This window comes from Urocitellus parryii, chromosome 11 (genome assembly GCF_045843805.1).
Source record: "Urocitellus parryii isolate mUroPar1 chromosome 11, mUroPar1.hap1, whole genome shotgun sequence".
In the NCBI taxonomy this organism is placed as follows: Eukaryota; Metazoa; Chordata; class Mammalia; order Rodentia; family Sciuridae; genus Urocitellus; species Urocitellus parryii.
In genome coordinates, this window is record NC_135541.1 from 20,874,034 (window position 1) to 20,895,636 (window position 21,603).

The 21,603-nt window shown below is 48.5% G+C and overlaps 1 protein-coding gene across 1 annotated transcript in view; it reads right to left on the reverse strand.

Annotated features, from left to right (window-relative positions):
- Csmd2 (CUB and Sushi multiple domains 2) overlaps nucleotides 1-21,603 on the reverse strand; it is a 540,652-nt gene that overhangs the window by 107,747 nt on the left and 411,302 nt on the right. Inside the window, exons 27-31 of the mRNA XM_026406835.2 lie at nucleotides 16,975-17,166; nucleotides 12,995-13,133; nucleotides 9,508-9,695; nucleotides 1,654-1,848; nucleotides 378-494 (exon numbers count right to left, since the gene is read on the reverse strand). Coding sequence (XP_026262620.2) covers nucleotides 378-494; nucleotides 1,654-1,848; nucleotides 9,508-9,695; nucleotides 12,995-13,133; nucleotides 16,975-17,166 — 831 coding nt within the window. The remainder of the gene's footprint in view (nucleotides 1-377; nucleotides 495-1,653; nucleotides 1,849-9,507; nucleotides 9,696-12,994; nucleotides 13,134-16,974; nucleotides 17,167-21,603) is intronic.

A 21,603-nucleotide genomic window follows, 5' to 3' on the forward strand; every position in this document is an offset into this window, starting at 1 on the left:
TCCTATATCCCTTACCTGCACTTTCAAGCCCAGCTCCATCCTATCCTCCCCAACCTTCTTGCTGCTGGGCCCTCTGCCCCTCCACTCAGTCATAGTTGTGCTGGGGATCCTTCGGGAGACCTGGCCTCTGTCTGGGTAGCTCCTCATCAAGTCCATACCCTTGATTCTGGCCAGCCTCACTTGAGCCCTTCCCTCCAGTGTCAGGAACACCTCCGGCAGTGTGTTTTGGAGCATCAGAACTCAGTGTCCTGCTGAGATGCTGGAGGCTGCTCTGCCTGTGCCCACTAGGGAGTGGATCACTGGGAAAGGCCTGAGGAGTTGCCCATCTTGGAATAAGGGAGAAGAGTCAGGAAACATAAAAACAAAATAACACATACCGTAGTCCTTGGGCACGGTGACAAAATACAAGCAGATCTGTCCGCTGGTGTAGTTCTGGGGGTAGTTGGGAGATAGGACCACACCATCTGAACCCACATACTGTCCCCCACAGGGAGCTGAAAGAGAAACCAGGTAGGGGGGCCAGGTGACCCTGTGGGCTTCTAATTAACTGCCCATCCTCCTTCTTGCTCCTAGCAGAGCCCCTGGTAGGGCTGCCCTGAAAAGGTAGCCCTGAGCACAGAGAAGGGGAGCCCCCAGAACACTACCCTTCCCTGCTCAAGGACACCGTTCCTGGCCTGGCCTGAAACCCACCCCAGTGCTCTTGGACACACATCAACCCTTGCCCTCTATTAACACTGACTGGTCCCTGAAAGCACAGCTCTAGGGTGCAGGTCAGGAGCTCTCCTGCTCACACATGGGGCCTAGAAAAGACTGTTCTGCTTTCCAGTGGCAGATGTGTGTCTGGGCAACTGGTGTCTCATGAGTAAGAGGCTGATGTTTGTTCCCTCACACTAACCCACTGGGAGTGGCCACCTTCTGCTTCCATCTCTGGTGCCAATTTCTGCAAGAGAAGGGCTGCTCTCGCCCATGGAGACAGAAGGGAGCCTGTACTTTTCTTTCTTTCTTTCTTTGGGTACCAGGAATTGAACTCAGGGGCACTTAAGCACTGAGCTACATCCCCAGTCCTTTATAATGTTTTATTTATGGATATGGTCTCACTGAGTTGCTTAGGGCCTCAATAAGTTGCTGAGGCTGGCTTTGAACTTGCCATTCTCCTGCCTCAGCCTCCTGAGCCACTGGATTACAGGTGTGCACCACCATGCCCACCTAAGGCTGCACTTTTCAACGTGGGTAGTCCTGTGCTCTTGAGTTCTGACATTCTCACCCCGTTAGGACCCCACAACTGACCCAGGCCCACTTGGAGGTGGCCCACTCCATGGCCTTACTCCACACAGTAGAGCCCTTAGTGATTCCCCCAAGCTCAGGAACCAGCCCAGGGCATGTTAGGCTCCCTTCCCCTGGGGTATGCTCTCTGGGCTGCGTGTCTGTAGGCTTCTGTTGAGGACATGAGCAACCATCTGAATAAACAGATTACTCTGTGATCCAAGGGAGATGACACACCTGGTGGGTTATTAGCCATCCCGAGTCACAGTACCCTCATGTTTGCTGGCCCTGCTTACAGGAGGCACCCTTGAACACTGTGTCCCCTCCCCCTCCCCCGGCCAACAGCATGCCTGCTTTTTCTCAGACCCTCCTGTCCCTGGCTCCCATCACCTGTGCAGACAGGCCGGGGGTTGTTCCACACGGGCTTCCCGTCGGGCCCCAGGATGCAGGTCAGGGTCGAGGAGCCCTCCACCTCGTAGCCGCCGTGGCAGTAGTAGGTGATGGAAGAGCCCAGTTTGAGGTCGGACCCCACTCGTGTGCCATTCTTGATGGAACCGGGGTCAAAGCATGACTCTCGTGGGTTTTCTAGAAAAACAGACAGACACATCCACACGCACAGGGCTCATTAATGACCTGCTTCCATGAGGAACACCTAGAGACTGAGGATTGCTGGTTCTATTCCCTTCAGGTCTAGAAATATCTCCACATTTGGTTAGAAATCTGAGCCTGGAAATCATGGAAGAGAGAAGCTGCCCACAGGTGCTGCTGGGAACCAGTGTCCCCACCCCACATCATGGTGCCATGCAGGGCTATGGTAGTAAATGTCAGTGCTCAGGGAAACAGCACTCCCACCTTTGGGTTGGTTCCTTCAACTTCTGGGATAAGTGAAAATCTCCAACAGAGTTTTCTAGGGCTTTGCACTCAAAACAGCCACATTTTTCTATTTGGTCATTGATTCTTACATGTATTCCCAGTCAGGCCTACAGGGGATGTGCCTGACAGGCATCTACTCTTGTAGATGTCCCTCTGCACTGCATAAGGTTGCATTCGATGTTGTCTAAGGATGGGACTACAGGCAGGTCCTGAGTCCCTGGAGGACTATACAGACTCCCTTGCCATGAGCTCTTGGGAGCTGCTGCTAGCTTCTGTCCATCACTGACTTCCCTTAGTTCTGTTCCAAAAGCATTGATGGGCAAGAAGCCCAGCAGGGCTGGGTATTGGAGGGACATAGCTGAAGCCAGTTCATACCAGGGACATGCAACTATGTATCAGACTTTGTTGAGAGTCCTGGAGGCTGTCTAGAGATGGGGCTCACAGAGAGGTGCTGACAGCCCTTGCAGAAGGACCCTGGCATTCAAAGAGTTGGAGCTAAGGAGGAAAGAGCCAAGGGATCAGAGTTCAGAGGCAAATAGTTCAGGAGGAATTTTGCCGAGGGCCATCCGTGGTCACCTGGGTACCTTACAGACTAGCTACACAGTGGGCAGCTGCTGCTTGAGGCTGTTATTTAGCTGCCACTCAAGCTGTTGACTGATGGGAGAGAATCTTGACACTTCTGTCACATCTAGCCGCTCTTGCATCTGAGCCACGCTGGGCACACTACTCTTTAAGTCTTTGCCAGCAGCGGAGCGTGGAGCAGTCCCAGAGACACTATTGCACTGAAACTCAAGTGAGCCCAGAAAACACTCACCTGGAAAAGGGCCCCTTAGTGGTTTCCCTGCATTCCCTGGGGGTGGGGGTGGGGTTGCACCAACCTGACCCCTGCATCAACTCTCTCCTCTCCCTAAACCTTGTGACTGAGGTCAGAACACAATGGCCAGTGGCCCATCCCATGTACCAGACACTGGAATACAATAATGAATAAAACTGAAAACTGTCCCCCTGTCAAAGAGATGTAATAAAATGTCACTGTGTCTTATTAGTGCATTCTCTTCATAAATTCAAAGTGGGTCAAATCTTATTTGAGTTCGAGAAATTAAGTAATTTGGAACCAAGTTCACTCAGCTCATGCAAAGTAGAATTAACTGACACCCAGTGTCTATCCCCCCGCCCTTCATCCTTGAATAATGGAATCCAGATTTGATCCAGAGTTCAAGGTGCCAGCTAAGTTCTACATTTCCTAGCCTCCTGGGCAGCTAGATCTGGCCTGAGAGATGTAAACACGTCAGATCTGGCCTGCTGAAGTCAATCCAACAGCCAGCCTCTCCTCTCATTCAGAGTGGGAGACCCTCCTTCCAGGCCTGACCTTACTCCATGCACAACATCCATCCCTCCATCTGCCTGGCTCCCTCCCTCACCTCTTCCCGGACTTAACCCAAAACATCTCCATCTTGGTGACATTTTTCCTGAGCAGCTATTTTAAAAATCACAATATTCCTTGCCCTAGTGCTCATATTCAGGCTATTCTGCTGTGTTTCTCTCTACTGTGATTAGTATTCTCTCATCTACTATATATTCAGATAATTTTTTCTATCTTCTTCCATGAGAATTTCTAAGTCCCTTCCAGGGGCCAGCTTTTCATTTTGTTCATGGTTGTATTGCAGGGCCTGGCCCATGGGAGGCACTCTATAAATATCCTTAATTGGTAAATATGAAAACTTCTAGAAAGGCTGATTAAGGGAAGATGACTCGAGGGAATGCTCATTGGCCTTTCCATCTATCTTTTCTTTTCCTTTCTGCAATCTAGAACTCAGACATAACGGCTGGCACCCTAGTTGCCATCTTGGATTCTCATAACCTTGAGGGTGGGATCCACAGATCAGCAGATGGAGCAGGAAGACCAAAGGTGCCTAAGTGAACCCAGTCCTGCCTGCCTACCTCCAGATTTCTTTCATTGGAAAAACAATAAACTTCCTTCTTGTTTAAGCAACTGCATTGGTCCCCAGCTGTGTAGGTCTGCTCCAGGACTACACGCATGTTAGAATACCCTTTTGGAACAAACTGTGTAGCAAACTCCTATTCATTTCAATGACACCATCTCTGAGCAGGTTCTCTCTGGCAGAATCTGATTTTCTTTCCCTGATTATAGCATCACGTTGACTCGGTAGGCTGGGTAAGTGTGTTTCTTTCTAGTAGGTTCTAACCTCCTAGAGGGTAGAGATAATCATTTAGTCCTCTCATAACCCCGGCAATAAGCACAGAACTTGGCACCAGGAATGGCCATGTTTGGCACATAACACAGGTTTAATAAGCGGCTGCTGGATTGTTTGGCTGAACATTTTGGAGCTTGGAAAATCAACAACCACATCATTGATTCCAACAACAGACTCTATTGTATATTTACTCACATTTCAGAGGAAGTTGGGCTTATCATTCCAAGCATTATCATATTAATAATAATGACGAGGATAATGACAATGATGATAGACCCTTACATAGGAATATCACCTATAATTTTGAAAGCACTTTGCAATTTGTTATCTCATTTCTGTTTCACAATACCCTCTGCAGAAGGCAGGGCCAGGTAGGCTCATGTTCAGGATACAGATGAGGAGTGTGATGATCAGAGAAGCTAAATGAATTTTCCAAGCCATTCAGCTATTAAGAGAGAGAATTAAGACCAAAATCAGGTCTTCAGTCAGCCAAACCAGAGCTCAGCTGTGAATGATAAAACGGAATGACTAAAACATCATGATAATAATAATAAATAAAACCCAGGCCTCCCCCAAATGGGAAAATAAAAAGAATCAGGTCCTAATAGATGAGGTCCACTTCCAAATTTTGTCACATCAAAAAACTGAAAATAACAATCCAAACATCTGATCAGCAAGGAACTGGTTTGAAAGGTTGGATTAGAGCTATCCACTGAAATACATGCAGTCTTTTAAAAGGATAGCACAAGTCTTTGAAAATGAATGTGGGAAGATATCCACGATCTATTGGTGTGCAAAAATAAAACAGATGACATACTGGTACATATGGTGTGATCACATTCATATAGAATAGGGCTTGGCAAACCACAGCCCACAGTTTGCCGGCTGTCTGTGTTTGTAAATAAAGTTTTATTGGAACACAGTCATGCCCATTTTTTACATTCCGTCCATGGCTGCTTCAGTGATTCCACGGCAGAGCCAAATGGTGGCAACAGAGACCATATGGAATAAGACATTTACTATCTAGCCCTTGGCAGAAAATGTTGGCCAACCCCTGGGATAGAATTTATGTTATTTTATACTTACATAAAACCTTTGTAAAGAGGTGATGAACTGTTGACTGTGGTCCTTTAGGAGATGGGGGGAGGTAAGGGGAATGTTAAGTTTTTAGAGTACATCTTCCATGTGGTTTGAAGTCTTCCAAAAATCATTTTACTTTTACAATAGGCAAAGAAAGAGGAAGAGGTTTCCATTTTGAATTTATAAAGGAAGACCCACGGCTGTGTCTGGTGAGGGTTGGGTAGGAGCAGGTGGAGGTGGGGTTGGGTTAGAAATCTGGCCACGACTCTCAGGCCCACGGTGTTACTTCCAAGGGTTTGGAAAAGAAAATAGATATATACTAGCACTTTTCTGGTAAAAGTTGATTTATCTTGACCTTTCCTGAGTTGCTGCAGATTCTCTCACAAACTTCAAACCCTTCCTTCTGAACCCCACCCCCACTCTTGCACAGAGATCTCCTCCACCTTCAAAGCCCTTTGTTAATGGCTCCTGCTCGGCAAGTCCATCACCAGCTACCTACCATTCTGAATGGATGTCCTGTTATTCATTCTTTTCTTTTCTTCCCTAACTTCGTACACTTCTTTATTTCTGGTTTGTCTCCTTATTGTCCGTTTTTGTCACTCACCTTTAAGTTAGACTGAGGTAGGGACCAGGGACATTTTGCTCATGGCCAAATCCTCAATCTCCAGCAGAAGGCATGGTGCCAAGGAGGAGCCCAGTAAGTTCTTGTTGAATGAACAAATGGTCTCATACACATGCCTGGATGTTCTAGCCTGTTCCTGACTCACAGAAGGCCATCACAAAAGAGGAAAATAAAGGTCTTTCCACCCATCCTTCCTACTGACTTACTGGCCAGAAGAAGGACAATAAGCCTTCCCTGGAACTCACTGTTAGTGATTGACCCCACAAGACAACATTCCCCACGCTGACCCTTTGCTTCCTCCAGCAAAGAGTAAAGCTACCCAGGAGTATGGAGTCCAGGGAGAAGTGCCCCAGAGGCCTGGTTCAATAGATGCCCACAGATAACCGCATTCTGAATCCTCTACTAGCAGGTTGGTCCAGAGATGGTCCACAGCCACCTAAGACCCACCTAAAACTCTTTGCCTTAGAATTAGGTGGGCCTTCAACATTGCGTTTGCATGAGAAGTGTCTGTCAGTCTGTTTGTCACTTTGATGTGAACTCCATGGAGGCAGGGGCTTTGGTTCCCTGCTCTGTTTTTGGCTCCTGTATCAGTGTCTGGCACACAGTAGGTGCTCAGCTAATATCTATAGTACAAACAAATAAAAATGCCTGACCTGGTCTCGTCTCTGATACACAAGCTGAATGGAATGATGCTTTCTCAGTGGACACTTGAATTCAGTCTGGTCCCTTTGACAGTCCCATGGGGACTTGGAACTGGAATGTAAACTGGGAAGCAATTCCAAGTCAAGAGGGAGGACATGCCTGTCCTAGGAGAGTGAAGAAGCAAGGAGGGGGACGCAGCCACAGGGGGGAATGAGGACTTGGACGTGAGGCTGTCCCCTGTGAGCTTCATTGCAGAGGACTCCGGGCAGCTCTGGCAGTGGCTAATGCTTGGCTTGGGTGGAGCAGTTTACGTAATAGCAGGCCCAGGAGCAGGCGAGTTGAGGGTACTAATGAGAATATGAATAAAGGGATGAATAGCAAGAAAAATGATCGTGAAGATGCAGCAGTGGGATTGGTGGTAAGTGGAGCGATGAAGGTGAGTCTAAGGCCTGCTTTCAGCTAGAATTCCAGAACATCTGACTGTATCTGTATTGATACCAGCAAAATATCCACTCCCCAGGCCAGTCCCGTGAGGCAAGAAGACTTCAGGCCAATAGTCTGTGCACTAAGTATCTTCTGGAATTGTGCTTGACAGATTGCAGACAACTGACAGCTCTAAGGAGTTCAGGAGCTGATGGACATAAAGAACCCGGGACAGCGCTGGCAGTTGATAAACGCTGAGTTAGCTATTATCATGATTAGCATTATTTGCAAACTCATATGAGCTCTTCCCAGGGGTTTCCAGAAAGATTTGATTAAGGGACATTTGAAGAGGCTGAGACTCTGCATTATGCAAGTGGGAAACATGAGCCAGAAACTTTTTAATTTTAACTGGTAATATGACCCCATTTGTACACAGAGGCTGATGAGGTCCGAGTGAACTTGGATTATAATAACAACAACAAAATCTATCATCTCTAGAGTAGCCTCAGAGTGTTGTGTACATTCTGGGCATTATGCTCATCTCTCTTCTCTTTATCTATCTCTATATATCTCTATATAATATGTATGTATAAAATATCTTTTAATCCTAACCTTCTGCAACATAATTTTCATTACCCCCATTTCGAAGATGATGTTCTAGGAGATAATAACTTGCCAAGCACACAAATCAAGCAAGAAATGGAGCTGGGGGATTTGGATATTGGGGTCTGGGATAATTAAGGAAGAGAGAAAGGTCAAAAAGAGAATAATGGAGTAGAAAAAAAAAATGAGTGCCCGAGAGCCTGGAACATACTTATCACTATTAATAATATTTGAACATTACAGAATGCTTGATAGGTGCCAGGCAGTTACCAGGGACTTCAGTGCCTAGACTCATTGATCTTTACCACATTTCTATGAGGCAGGAATTTTCCTGTCATTATTTTACGGACATGGAGGTTTTGAGAAGTTAAATAACTTGCATATGGTCCCGCCATCGCTGAGTAGTGAGCATGAATTTTCAGTCCGTTAATCTGACAGTCTGTGCTCTTGGCTAGGCAGGGACCACCACCTGTTTCTGCAAGAAATTTTTTATTGACACATGGCCATGTCTGTTCCTTTATGTTTTGCTTCATGCTACGATGGTTGTCATAGGCAAACCTAAAATATTTACTATCCTTAAGGAAAAATTGTTGACTCTTGCTTTTGACTTCTTCCACTATTCAGTTTGCATCAATTAATACAAAGGTGTAATGGGAGTCAGAGAATGGGAGCACTGGTAGGATGAGAGCACATGCATGGGGTGGGGAGCCTGGGGATGCGGCTCGGTGATAGAGGCACATCCCTGGTATGTGCAAGGCTCTGAGTTTGATCCCTGGCACTGCAAGAAAAAAAATAAGTGAATAGGTAAATAAACAAAAACAAAAACAAAAAACCATGATCAGGAAGGGGCATAAAGTGCCTGGTTTTCAACAAAGTGCCAGAGAATGATCAAGGGGTGTCTTTGGGACAGAGGATCAAGCACTGTGACCCTAGGATTAGATAGGGTCTCCATAGGGCCTGCTGTGGTTTGGATATGGTCTGAGCATGTCCCCCAAAGATTGATGTGCAGACTTGGCCTTTAGTGTGGTGACACTGAGGTGGTGAAACTTTTAAGGGGTAGGGACCAGTGGAGGGTGGTCAGGTCGTGAGTGGGGCACTGCCTCTGGAAGGATTTAGAGTCGTTCTTGTGGTTATAAAGAGTGAGCCTGGCTCTGTGATCTCTTTGACTTTCTGTCTCATCATGTCATCTCTTCTGCTTGGGCTCCTGCCATCTTGATGTCATGCACCGTGAGGCCCTCACCAGAGGTCAAACAGATGGGCTGACTTGATCTTGGACTTTCAAACTGTGAGCTAAATAAACCTCTTTTCTTTATAATGTACTAGCCTTAGAACATTATAGCAGCAGAAGATGGACTCAGACATAGTCACTGAAGTTACCCAGGATGGTGGAGACTTGGTATGGAGAGGACAATTGGGACTTATACTAGAACCCTCACTAAGGCAGGGGAGTGTTCAGGAGGGCATTACCTGGAGTGAGGTTAGGAGAGTGAGGCAGAGTGAGGAACTATCCTCACAGAAGAGGGGGAGAAGAGGAGCCATGATTTGGAAATAGAAGAGGGATGCAAAACAGACAGCTGTTCCCCTTCTCCTGGGCCCTGGGTATTTGAGTGTGAAAGGTGAAGCCACCTGGAGAATTGCAGGGAGGGCAGGTCCCCTGCAGGGCAGCAGTGCCAGGGTCGGCCTGGGCTCCTGTGGGCAGCCAAGCTTCCTCTCTGCACTACACTGCTGCCCTCTGCCAGGCCTGGCTGGCCCTTCCTTCAGTGTCCCTGGCACCAGGGCCCTTACCTGTGTAGTCAATCACAAAGCCAGCATTGCTCACAGATGCGTCGCTGCGGAAGGCGAGGAATAGGCTGTTGCCGCTGCTTTCAATGCGGCCTGGGAGCTGGGAGCCATAGAAGCTTCCTATGAGAGGGCTGAGAGAGTCCCGTCCATCGTAGATATGAAGGAAGTCATAGCCAGGCTCCAAGTTAAAGCTGGGGAACAAAAACATCCCACCCCCACCCATGAAGGTCAAATGAAAGGCTCATACTGGGGCCTTAGACTCACAGCAAGGATGGGGCCTCCCCAGGAGCAACCACCCTTCCACCAGGACCCAACCCCTGAAATCTGGCTGGAGGGGAGGTGGGGAGAGGATGGAGCCCGGTGACCTCCCAGTCAGGCAAGATGATGACGTCAGATTCCAGAGTCAGTGTCCCCAAACCTGCAGCTAGCTGAAAACCTACTGTCCTCCTTACACACAAGGGAAGCGAGGCACCAACTCTAGGCACCGAGGGACTAGCCAAGGAAGATCCAGAACCTAGGTCTCTTACCTGACACCCATGTTTTTTATATCATGCTATTCTGCATTTCTTTTCATCAGAGGGAAGAACTGCCCAGGTTCATTCCCAGGAGGGAAGGGACCTGCCCCCTTGCAGGACCCTAACATTCTTCTTTTATCCCAATCCAGTTCTAGCTCTTTTCGGGATCTGCTAACATTCTACTCCTAGCACCCCACCCAGGGATGCCTCTCTTAGCTGTCTTGACCCTGGTGAGTGTGGGGGGGGGGAATCTAAACTATTTTAATTTAGCAAATTGGATATTAAAGCTCCTGAACGTAATTTATCCCACTGGATTGGCTAGAGTGAAAAATGATAAAAAATGCCAAATGCTGCCCAGCAGCAGAGCCTCTGGGCCCTCACACCCTGCAGGCCAGGCTGTGAACTGGTTCGCCCACTTTGGAATGCAGCTAGGCTGGATCTGCTCACTCTGAACACAGGCCTGCTCTGGGATGCAGTAGGCCCACTCTGAAGCATCTATCTAACAAGAGCAATTGATGCCAATCAAGTGAGCAAAGATAAAAATAATAGAAAAGTAAATGAGTTTGCAGAAAACAGATATTTCAATGTAAATTCAATCTTGTCCAGCCATGAGCCGGAAACTCAAGACATACCACTTGGCTGGACTGAGAATGAAATGATGAGAGGCCGCCACATTTCTGGGACAAAGAGGCCAAGGCTTGTAGGGAGACAGGGTGGGGGTCTGGGAGGCAGACATGCACTTCCTATATGGCCCACTCTCACACCGGTGCAGGCTGTAGGGTCACCCAACCAATCCTCTCTCACTGGGGCTGGATGAAGAGTTACCCCACCAGTTGGTAATATGGTCTTCCTGCCTCTGCAGTTCAGCTTCCTCCCACCTGCTCTTTCAAAGTCTCCTGGGAACGGTTTTGAAGTCTGGCATCACCACTTAATTAACTGCCTTCTGTCTGTCCCGACCTTCCTTCAATCATGGACTTCTTATCAGAGCACCTTCAATATGCCAGGCACTGTGCCAGGTTCCCAGGACTGGAAGACATTCAGATACCACCCCTGCCTCCCAGGAGGGGATGGTGCTATAGCAAGCCATGGAGTATAGCCAGCAGAGCAGAGTACAAAACTCCCAGAAGGCAGAGCAAGAGCACATGGGTGTCCCCGAGTGGGTGGAGATCACGTGTTCATGCAGGTCTAGCTTGAGTTAGTCCTGGGACATGAGAAGACCCTCAGTGGGTGGACAAGGAGGGAGTAGGAAATGGCTGTGAAGGCAGAGGCAGAGGCAAGGTCACAAGGTCATGACAGAATCTACGAGACCCTGGTGACTCCAGAAGTTCAATCTGGCTGGGGTTCTGGACATCGAATGGGGTGGAGGGACTTTCTGGAGAGTAGGGCAAGGGCCAGATCATTTGGTGCAAAACTCAAAACTTCAAACTTATTATGACAAGAAGGTCATTAAAAGATTTTAAAATAAAGAATCTATTTCTTTTTAAATTGACCCAGAACATTCCCATCACCCCAGAAGGTTCTTAGGGCCCCTTCCCAGTTCATCTTCCCCAGAACCAGAAGCCACCACCATTGAGTTCTTCTCATCATAGATTGGTTTTGCTGATGCTAAAACTTCACATAAAGTTGAATTTTATATTCTGGACTTTTTTGTGTCTGGCTTCTTCCACTCAGCATAGGATTTCTGGGACTTATCCACACTGTTACATGATCATCTTTTTTTTTTTCTTTTCTTTTTTTTTTTTTTAATACTGCTGAGCACTATCATTATAGGATGTTTAAGTGGAAAATGGGTAGTTATTTCAGCATTTTTGAGTGACAGGTTCACTCTGACAGCTTAAGAAGAAATTAGCCGGGAGGCAAGATGGTGTAGAGGAACCAGTCAGGAGACGGCAGCCATCATTGAGGTGGGAAATGATAAGGGGTCAAAACAAGTCAGGAGCTGGTAGGATGCCAAAGAGGGAAACAGAGGGGGAGTTAAGGCATAGAGATGGATGCCTTGGGGGCCCAAGGAAGAGGTAGTGGGGGGGGGAGGGCCACTTGCCCGTGATGAGAAGAGCTGCTCTGGGAAAAGTACTTGGTTTTGTGCAAGCTTCATCTGCGGTGCCCGCAGGCACCAGGCAGAGCTGTCCCGAAGCGGGATATGGGCACCAGCAGCTGTAAGGAGGCCAGGGCAGCAGCAGGGGAGGATAGTCCTTCACTTCCAAGGAGGCTGCTGCCATGGGCGGGGGCGAGCTTGTTTTGGAGGGAGGTGTGGGTGCAAAGAGGGGACTATGGCGAAGACAGGCAGAGGAACAGGGACAAGGAAAGGCAGCTGGGAAGGCCCAGAAGAGACCCTAGAAGCAGAGGAGAGGAACTTCTCAAAACCAAGGGAAAGCAGCCTAGGGTGGTGGGCATGGTCAAGACCACGGGGTGAGGCGTGAAAAGCTCCATGTTGTTGACAACCCCAGTCGGTTGGTGTCTTTTCTCAGTGGAGGCTGCAGTGGAATAGTGGCGGCAAGGCCAGACTCCTTGGGCTGAGTGACTGGGAGGGAGGAGTAAGAACAAGTGGAGGCAGTTCTTCTGCAAGCCTGCAGGTAAAGGGGACGAAGGATGCCGGGGCAGCAGCCAGGCGGGGAGGATTTGGGGGACCTGAGCCTGCTCCTCTGCCAGGGAGTGGGGAGGAGCAAAGGAGGAAAATGCAGGGGGCTACGCAAAGGACCTCAGCAAGGGCCTCCCTTCTGAATCAGAAAAGAAATCACGATGGCCATGTCAGAAATGATGACCAAGATCCTGGAGGGGACGGCGTGGGACCACTGAGCCCAGGAAGGAGGGATTTAATATCAGCTAGTTTTCCTTTCTCTCCTGTTGACTGGCTCCCGTCCCAAGGTTTCGAGAACTCCGCCCACAGATCTGTGTCTACTCACCTGGGGACCCAGGTCCTCAAACCCCTAGGTGCTCTGAACCCTCCGTCTCCCACCCGGGGGAAAGGTACATACATGTTAAATACCAGGGCGATGACGTAGTCTGGTGAGACGGTCACTTTCCAGTCACACTCCTTGCCTGGCGGATAGGGCTCAGGATAATTTGGCGACAGGATGACTCCCGATGGTCCCGTCAGGTCTCCCCCACAAGGAGCTGAGGACAGAGGAGGTGGAGGGTGAGGCTGTCCCTTTCCCCCTGGTCACCTGCTAGTGGGTATCCAATAAGCAAGGTAGAAAGCGGGGTGGGGCCGAAAGGCCCAAGTTAAAATGTAGCTGGAGCAGAGGGGACGGTGGGATGACAGTTCGACTTGGGAGTGATGGAGATGTGTTGGAAGAAGACCGCAGGGGCACCACATTGTGACTGTACCAAACAACACTGAATTGTTCCCTTTAAAATGGGCGGTTTTCTGCCATGGCATTTTACATCTATAAATTATGTTAAAACCATATCTGGCTTTGCCACTTCCTGGCTGTGTGACCTAACCTTTCTGGCCTTGGTGTCCTTCCTGTATGATAAAAAAAGATCATATCTGCTCTGTGGGGCAGCTGTAAGTGTTCTTGGAGGGTCTGTTGTGGCATTTGGCATGGAGTCAATGGTCAGCAGGGCGCCATCTCTCTTTCTGACTCATGAACTGTGCAGTACCCTTCTGCAGCCTCAGGTCCAGATTCCAGGGGAGTTTCATGGGTGATCGCTGCCAGTTCCAGCCACTCCGTGTCAGAAGGAGTGGAAACGTGGTGGTCTCTGCCTGCCAAGTGCTGGCCTCCCTTGCTGCCAGTGCTCCTGGCATCGGCTCGGGGCTGCAGATATGGTCCAGTTTTCCAAAAGCCCTTTGCCAAGAGCAAGTGGGTGCCTCCCTCAGCTGGATGGGGGCACTGCAGATCCCCAGTGAGTCCTAGATGGTCCCCTTCCCTGAGATCACAGGCAGGGGTGGAGGGGCAAGGTGGCCAGGTCATCCAGCAGCTCTCACCCAGGGACCTCTTGGGCTACCTCCCCCAGATCCTGAGCCAGGTCCCCCCTCACTGGTTGGGGCTCTTGCTGTTCTGTGGCAGGAGGCTGAAGAGAGTGAGAGCTGGGAACTGTGTGGGGTCAAGAGCAGGAGAAGAGGGCCCCAGGGCACTGCTGAGGCAGTGGGGTCAGCAGCCAGTGACCCACAGAGTGCAGAGAGCGGGTGTCGGGCACTTGATTCTCTCTCATTCTTCTCCACTGAGCCTCAGGGCAGAGGGCTGGATAGAGGGGCACACTGCGGTCAGTATGTCAGGACCATAAAGCAGCACTGCGAGGCCCAGTCACACACTGCTCTGGCCAGCCCAGAAAGAGTTAGATGTAGCCAGGGAGAGTAGAAACCCTGCCTCCCACCAGAAGCACCAGCCACCATGGAGTCATCCCTGGGGGGCTCTGGGAGGCTTCACCTCTAGGCAAAGGTCATCACCTGGACCTCCCTCTGCCAGCTGGGGGGTTTCTCCCCTCAAGATGAGGTGAGTCTGGGAAGTGCACTAGTTATGGGTTCCAGGCCTGACCCTGACCCAGCTCTCCTCCAGATGGGCTGCAGGCATCTGATAGGCAGGGACCGACTTCCCACTCAGGACCCTGCATGGGCTTTTATGCCCTCTGCCAGGGGTACCCCATGGCCCTGGTGGACTCCCGAGCTGTGTCACCAACAGGGGTGTGCTGATTTAACAAACCATGGAGATACCCAGCTGGGAGAGGGCACCAGCTGCCAATCATCCCAGATAGCCAAGAAACGGCAAGGCTGTACTCAGGGGCAAGAGTTGCAAAAAGGGCATTGATTTAGAAACCACACAGTCTTGAGTTCAAATGCTGACACCACTCATGAGCTGTATGAATCTGGGCAAGTTCTTCTCCCTCTCTGAGCCTCCATTTCCTCATCTCTCAAATAAAAAAACAATGATAATAATGGATTCTAACACACACACAGAGTTTACTAGGAACCAGGCATCATGGTTCTGAGAACTTTACAGTGTTATCTTCTTTAACCTTAAAACAACCCTATGAAATAGGTACTATTATTTCATTTTTTACAGCAAGGAAACTAAGGCACAGGGAGGATAAGCAATTTGTAGAAGGCCACACAGCTTGTTGCAGTGAAGCCAGACTTGAACCTAGAGGTCAGAATCCAGAACCCGAGCTCTAAGCTCACATGGCGACTTTGACTGTGATCATGTCTAGTTTTGCACCTATCACAGAAGGATGCTCGAAAAATATTTGTTTTCTTTCTTTGCTTCCCTCTTATAATGAAGGGCCATCAGGGCCAGCTAGACCCACTCATGGCAGACTGCCAAGGAGCTGGAAATTAGGGGCTTGTCACTGGGATTTCCAGTCTGTTTGTGAGCAGAGGCGAAGACATTTATTCTGTTGCCCAAGGAACACTTCCTAATGCCGTGTGTGGAACGAGCAACGAAAGCTGAATTAACCCCACGGCCCTGCTTCCTGCCCATTACGGCTCCTGTCGGCCCAGCAGTGCAACTCCCCCTCCTGGGGCAGCTCCACTCAGGACTTGCTTCTCTGCAAAATAAGTCTCAGGAACCACGGCCTTGTGCAGAGTGGAATGTGGAAGGGGCCTAAGAGGTGATCTGAGATTCTCTTTGGCCTCACCAAGATTCCCTTAATCAGAGGGAAATTCTGGCTCAGGGAAGGGAAGTGAGCCCAGGAATTTGAAATAGGAAACACAGAAGAAAGGGAAGGAAGCAGAGATGGAGGGAGTGACATTCTTATTTCTTGAGATAAAGGTTAGCTGTGTTGTCACCCCACAATGCCACAATTACCCTTGCACTTGAGGAAATGGAGACTCAGAGAGTTGAAGCGATTTTCCTAAGGCCAGAGAGCCAAATGCTAAACCCAGACTCATCTGCCCCCATGTCCCATGCTTTTTCCTACACATCACGGTGAGCAGTTAAGAACGGAGCTGGTTCTGGAACTCAGGTCTCCACCTCCTGTGTGTTCACCATGCTCCTGCTCATACATGCAGGCGACCCCTCTTCCCACTGAAGAACAGGACTTGGCATCTCACTACCAGTTCCTGCCTTTGACCCACAACTGACCATGGCCAGTCCTCAGGTGCCCAGATGGTGCCTCCCACAGAGCGCATGTGGAAAGAGGTGCAGAGCATCCCCAGGATGGGGGTCTCAGGAAGCCCCCCGAGTCTATTCCCAACAAGGGACCTGGCACGGAAGGTGGGAGAATGAAAAGCTTTGTTTTCAGACTGGTGTGGATGCAGGTGATGGCTGTACCATGTCCTAGCTGTGATTTGGGCAAGACATCCAAATTTGTCTATTCAGTTTCCAAAACCGTTGATGAGAAAATGGCGCTAATTTCTGAGAGCTACAGAGGTGAGTTCAATGAGGTCAACTAAGTAAACATCCAGCGTGGGGCACACAGCAATGGTTCAGTGACCACCTGTCCTCTGAGAGCACCCATCATGGATGCGGGAGATCAATGCATTTATCATTTCACCTGAGAAAAAGAGCCACGTGGAAGTGAGCACCTGGGGCGACTGCTCCTACCTCTTTTTCTTTGCTGTCCCTCTCTTCCTTCACGTTCCCTCTTCCACCCATCTCTAGTAGGGAGGGGACAAGGTTATTCAGGCCCCACCCCTTACAAGTCTCAGGACTTCTATTTCTTCATTTGTCAAATGGAGAGGTTCTAGGACTGAGGACCCATTCCATGAACCCAAACCCATCTAGCCAACAATCCCCTGGAGAGGACAAGCACCTTTCCTTTGCACCTGAGCCTATGAGGCCCCTTCTGGTGCTTTAGCTAATTAAAGGGCCACGATAGGACCTGCTGACCCCACTACCCAAGGTGACCCCTGCTCCTTCTGGTGCAAAGGAGGGTAGACTTTGGATTTTCTGCAGCTTTCAGCTGTTCCAGTTCTCCTGGCCCTGAACTCAAGAAGCAGCTGCCACTCGTGTGGAGGAATCTGGGGCATGCCACTGTGAGACCCGAGGGCAGAGTGCACTCCGCAGCTGCTCCATACCAATGCACGTGGGCGGGCTGGGCTGCCAGAAGAATCTGTTTTCTATCTTCACGCAGCTGATCTCTGCGCTTCCCTGCAGCGCGTAGCCAGGGTCACACTGGAACACTGTGGAGTCCCCAGCTTCCCAACTGTTGCCACTCCGGCTCCCGTTCTGTGGGACCCCAGGGTCATTGCAGGATGTCGCTGTGGACACTGGGACAAGAAAACAGAAGAGGGAGCAGGTTGCCTCCATGTCTGACAGTCAACGAAGCTCCCAGCTCATCACTCATGCTAACCACTGTCACCAGTGCCACTGCTAAGACCACGGTCATCAGCTGCGGCAACTCCAGGGCCACCATCCTCCAACATTATTATCACAGCATCCACCTGTCACACTGACACCACCACCGCGGTTCTCCCAATACCTTCGCCATTGTCATGACTAAACTGTCATGTGATTCTACAGGGAAAGCATGATTGTGGAATTGAATTCAACTTAATTTAAGAACACAAAAATTGCTGTATAGACAAGGCTTTGCAACTTTGTAAAACATAACTAACATGATCAGGACCAGGGAGTGAGAAGATAAATAGAGCATACATACATGCCACACATTCCATCATAAGGGTTTGCAAAGGAGTCTGGAGGTGGCCTGCCCACATCTGAGCAGTCATTGTGAAGTTGCAGGGAGTTTACTGAGGTCCAGTAAGACCATGCTGTCTCCTGCATGTGTGCAAACAACTAAGAAGCCATCAGACCCAAACCATAGGTAAAGATAAATCAGATATTTATAGCAAGTGGCAGAGCAAAGTTCAAAACCAAGGCACATGGATGGGGGGGGGGTCTTAAAACTTTTTTTAAGTTGGGAATTTTGGAGACATGGATGGTACATAGTTGAACACAGAGCAGGTTTTTCAAAGCAAGTGCTGAATGAATGTGGAGGAATGAATGAAGGATAAAAGAATGATTATATCATGAGAAAATGCACCAGAGGACATGGTGTAAAACTCCAGAGAATTCTGAGACAGTTGCAACAAACCCAGGTGCCTCCATACTCAGAGCTGACAACAGTGCCTGGTTTTCAGCTTGTTGTCCCTCCTACACCCCAGGAACAGACCCCAGGAGCAAGAGGATCTGGAGGTCAAGGAATATTTTCCTGGGAGGTTTAGTGTTTCTAAAAATTTTCAGGAAAAATTGCTTTTACACTAAAGCAGAAGAATTTATTCTGGTGCAGAATATAAAATTCACATGAGCTTTTACCCAAACAGTGAAGCCTCAAAGAGATTTCTGTGTTTCTACATCCTCCAGCCCTCCTGCAGAGATGCACCCATTCTCTTTTGCTACCAGGAGGCCTTGAGCAGAAAAATCCCGGAAGAGACATTCTAGAGAAACTGTGCAAAAATGTCACTAATTATAGGATCTGGGATTGTGTGGGCCAGTCTGGAGTAGCAGTACCTATACCTTAGACTCAATAACACCAATGGTAGCCTTGGACAAATGGCTCATGGCCAAATCTGGCTCTGTGCTTCTTTCTAAAAATAAAGTTTTATTGGAACACAGGCATGCTCATTTGTTTACATGTTGTCTGTGGCTGCTTTCATGCTGTGCTGGCAGAAAACAAATTGTTACAACAGAGACCATATGGCTCACAAAGCCTAAAGCGTATCTAGTCTTTGGCAGAAAATGTTTGCCAATCCCTGGTATATGGTATCCTATCTTAAGCCCTCCGTGTTTGAGATGACATTTTAAAACTGATCTTTTGCTTTTATCCAGTTTCAGTCATTAACAGCATGGATGATGTGCTACCGCTATGCTCCAACTACATTTGTAGAATCTTCCAACAGAGCAAGCTCAGTGTCCCCTTCTTTCCTCCCTGCAGGACCCTTGCATTTCTGCTTCTGCCTGGCACAGTCTTGCTGCAGATCTTCCTATGCCAGCTCCATCTTGCCCTTCAGTTCCCAGCTCCAACATCACCTCATTAGACAGGCCTCCTTGATCACCCGCTTCTGGGCTCATCCGGGAATCCCCTTCCATCAATTTTATAATATTATCCCATTTTGTTCTTTTTTACGGCACAACCTATAATAATCTTGCTAATTTATTTGTTTGCCTCTTTCTTGTATATCACTTGGGTATCTCTATGAGAACAGAGACCTTGGCTGTTCTGCTTCTAACTGTGTCCCCAGGGTTTAGAGCAGCACTCAGCATATAATAGTGCTCAGTAAATATTTGTTGAATAAATGACTGAATGAACAAATCATCAGCGTTTGACACTTACTGGATTTATTTATAAAGTCAAATAAAAATCAATCTTCTTCCTTCCCAATTAAAAACAGACTTAGCTTTCATCTCTAGCTTTACAGTGCACTGTACACATGTAAATGATTCCCTAGAAAGAAAATAGCTCACTGTTCCAACCATACTCAGAAAGATTATTTATCGAGAAGGCAATAGAATGCAAAGATTAAGAGCCTAGGTCTGGGAATCAGGCTCATGGGTTTTGATCCAGGTTCTGTTACTTATTTAGTAGATGACCCTGTATGAGCCACCTCAGAACCACATCTGCAACATCATGGTGCTCATATCATAAGGTTTTTGTAAAAATTGTAAGAGATGATGGAGCGGCGAAGTTAGTGTGGCACCTATTCAATACTGCGATCGCACTTCCTGCTCACCATTTTTTTTTTTTTTTTGGTTTTGTTTTCATTTTCTCTTTAATGCTCCTGAATTTGAGCTGCTTGGCAAAATCCCTGGGGAAAGGCTGGATCCATGTGGTACAGACAGGATGTTAGATGTTACACAGTTATGTTTACTTAATAAAGCCAAGCCTGCGCTAATCGTCCCTGGCATTTCTGTACAATCTCCTGTCAAACACGCACTATAAAGTTAACATGGGGTAAGCCATTCTCTCCTCCCTAGAGTAGTCCTGGTATTTGCTAAGTGATGACAGCAACAGGGAAGGTGACCTTTCCCACACCCTGGTTATGTCTGGAATACTGGGCCAGCTTGTCATGGCCTTCTTGTAGCCCAGGCTGAGTAGCTTTGACCACTCTTCCCCCTGTGGGCCTCAGCAATGCTCAGGGCAGCCATGACAACTATCCATCACATGGCAGGCCTGCATGTGCCTACTTGCTCACGAAGCAGGGAGTAAGTGCCTGCTGCATACACACACTGTGGGGGAGTCTGGGAGGCATGGCATGACCCTAAAACTAAGATCATCGAGTGGGATAGCAAGCAGGTGAAGCATCAAGTCAAAGCAGAACGACAGGTGTTGACAATGTGCTCAAGAAATGGAAGCCAAGTGCTGGGGCTGCTGTGGCTGCAGCAATTTATTCTGAGTGGGGAGAGCGGGCAGCAGTGGCATCAGAGATGAACCCTGAAGGATGAATCGGGCTTCTGCGAGCAGGGCCACGTGTGAGAAAGCAGTCCCAGCAAGGGCATGACCACTGGAGAGCACCAGGGACTCAGCCCCACATGGCAACACTGAGGACGCAGGGGAGGTCACATAATGCAAATGTCTGGGGGAATCTGTCAGCATAATAATGGGCTTCTTCTTTGCTTTGGCTTTTGTTTTAAGTCATACCCATCAGCTTGGGCATTGCTGGGGAAAATACATGTTTGCCTTTAATTATTCATGATGCTCCTTTCCCCAGAATGCCTGAGTCTCTGTAGCACTCTCCCCTCCTTACGTTGGGACAGCCTTCCGGCGGGATAGCCTTCCACCGCCTAACCCCAGCACTCTTTGTTCACGTTTGTTCCATGAAATGCAGGTCTCTTGAGATGGCCTCCAGCAAAGCCACCCATGGTCAAACATGTTTGCACACTGAGACCTACTGGACATGTTTTGAGCATATGTGCATGAGCATACCAAACACGCTCACAGGCCTCACATTATGGATAATCTCTCTGAGTCTGCCTCATGCAGCACCTTCCTAATATTACTTGACCATGCAAACTTCTTTTTCTTGCAGTACCCATTAATATTCCACGGAGCTCTGAGACAGACTGGAAATGCTAGGCTGGAAGCCTGCACAAGTGTTAAGTGGGCAAATTATTAAGTAGAGCTGTCCCTTAGTGTCCTCAGGGGTTGGTTTCAGGTGACCTCCCAAGGACACCAAAATCCAGGGATGCTCAAGTCTCTTACATTGTACAGCATAGTATTTGCCTATAGCCTACATACATCTTCCTCTATACTGTAAACCATCCCCAGATTCCTTGTAAAACCTAATACAATGCAAATGCTAGGTAAATAGTGGTTATACTCTATTGATAGGGAAGAACAAGATAAAAGTGTGAACATACTCAGTACAAAGGCTATTTTTTTTCCAGCTATTTTGTTCCAGGGTTGGTTGAATTGATGGATGCAGAGCTCACAGACGCAGAGGACCGACTATATGAAAGAACATGATCCTGGAGACCCTCATCTACTCCACACGCTGCTAAATGCTCATCTCCACCGAGAAAAACAGCAACAACAACAAAAGAGATGCAGAAAAGAGCTAGAAATAGGGTGTGCAATCCTGTTACAGCCTTGACGATGCCAGGCGTAGATATACCAACTGGGAGGGGATGTAGGGGCAAGCCGTGGCCCAGGTGCCACACAGACTTGCTCTGGAATCACCATGGAAACCTCCCCCCACCCGACACAC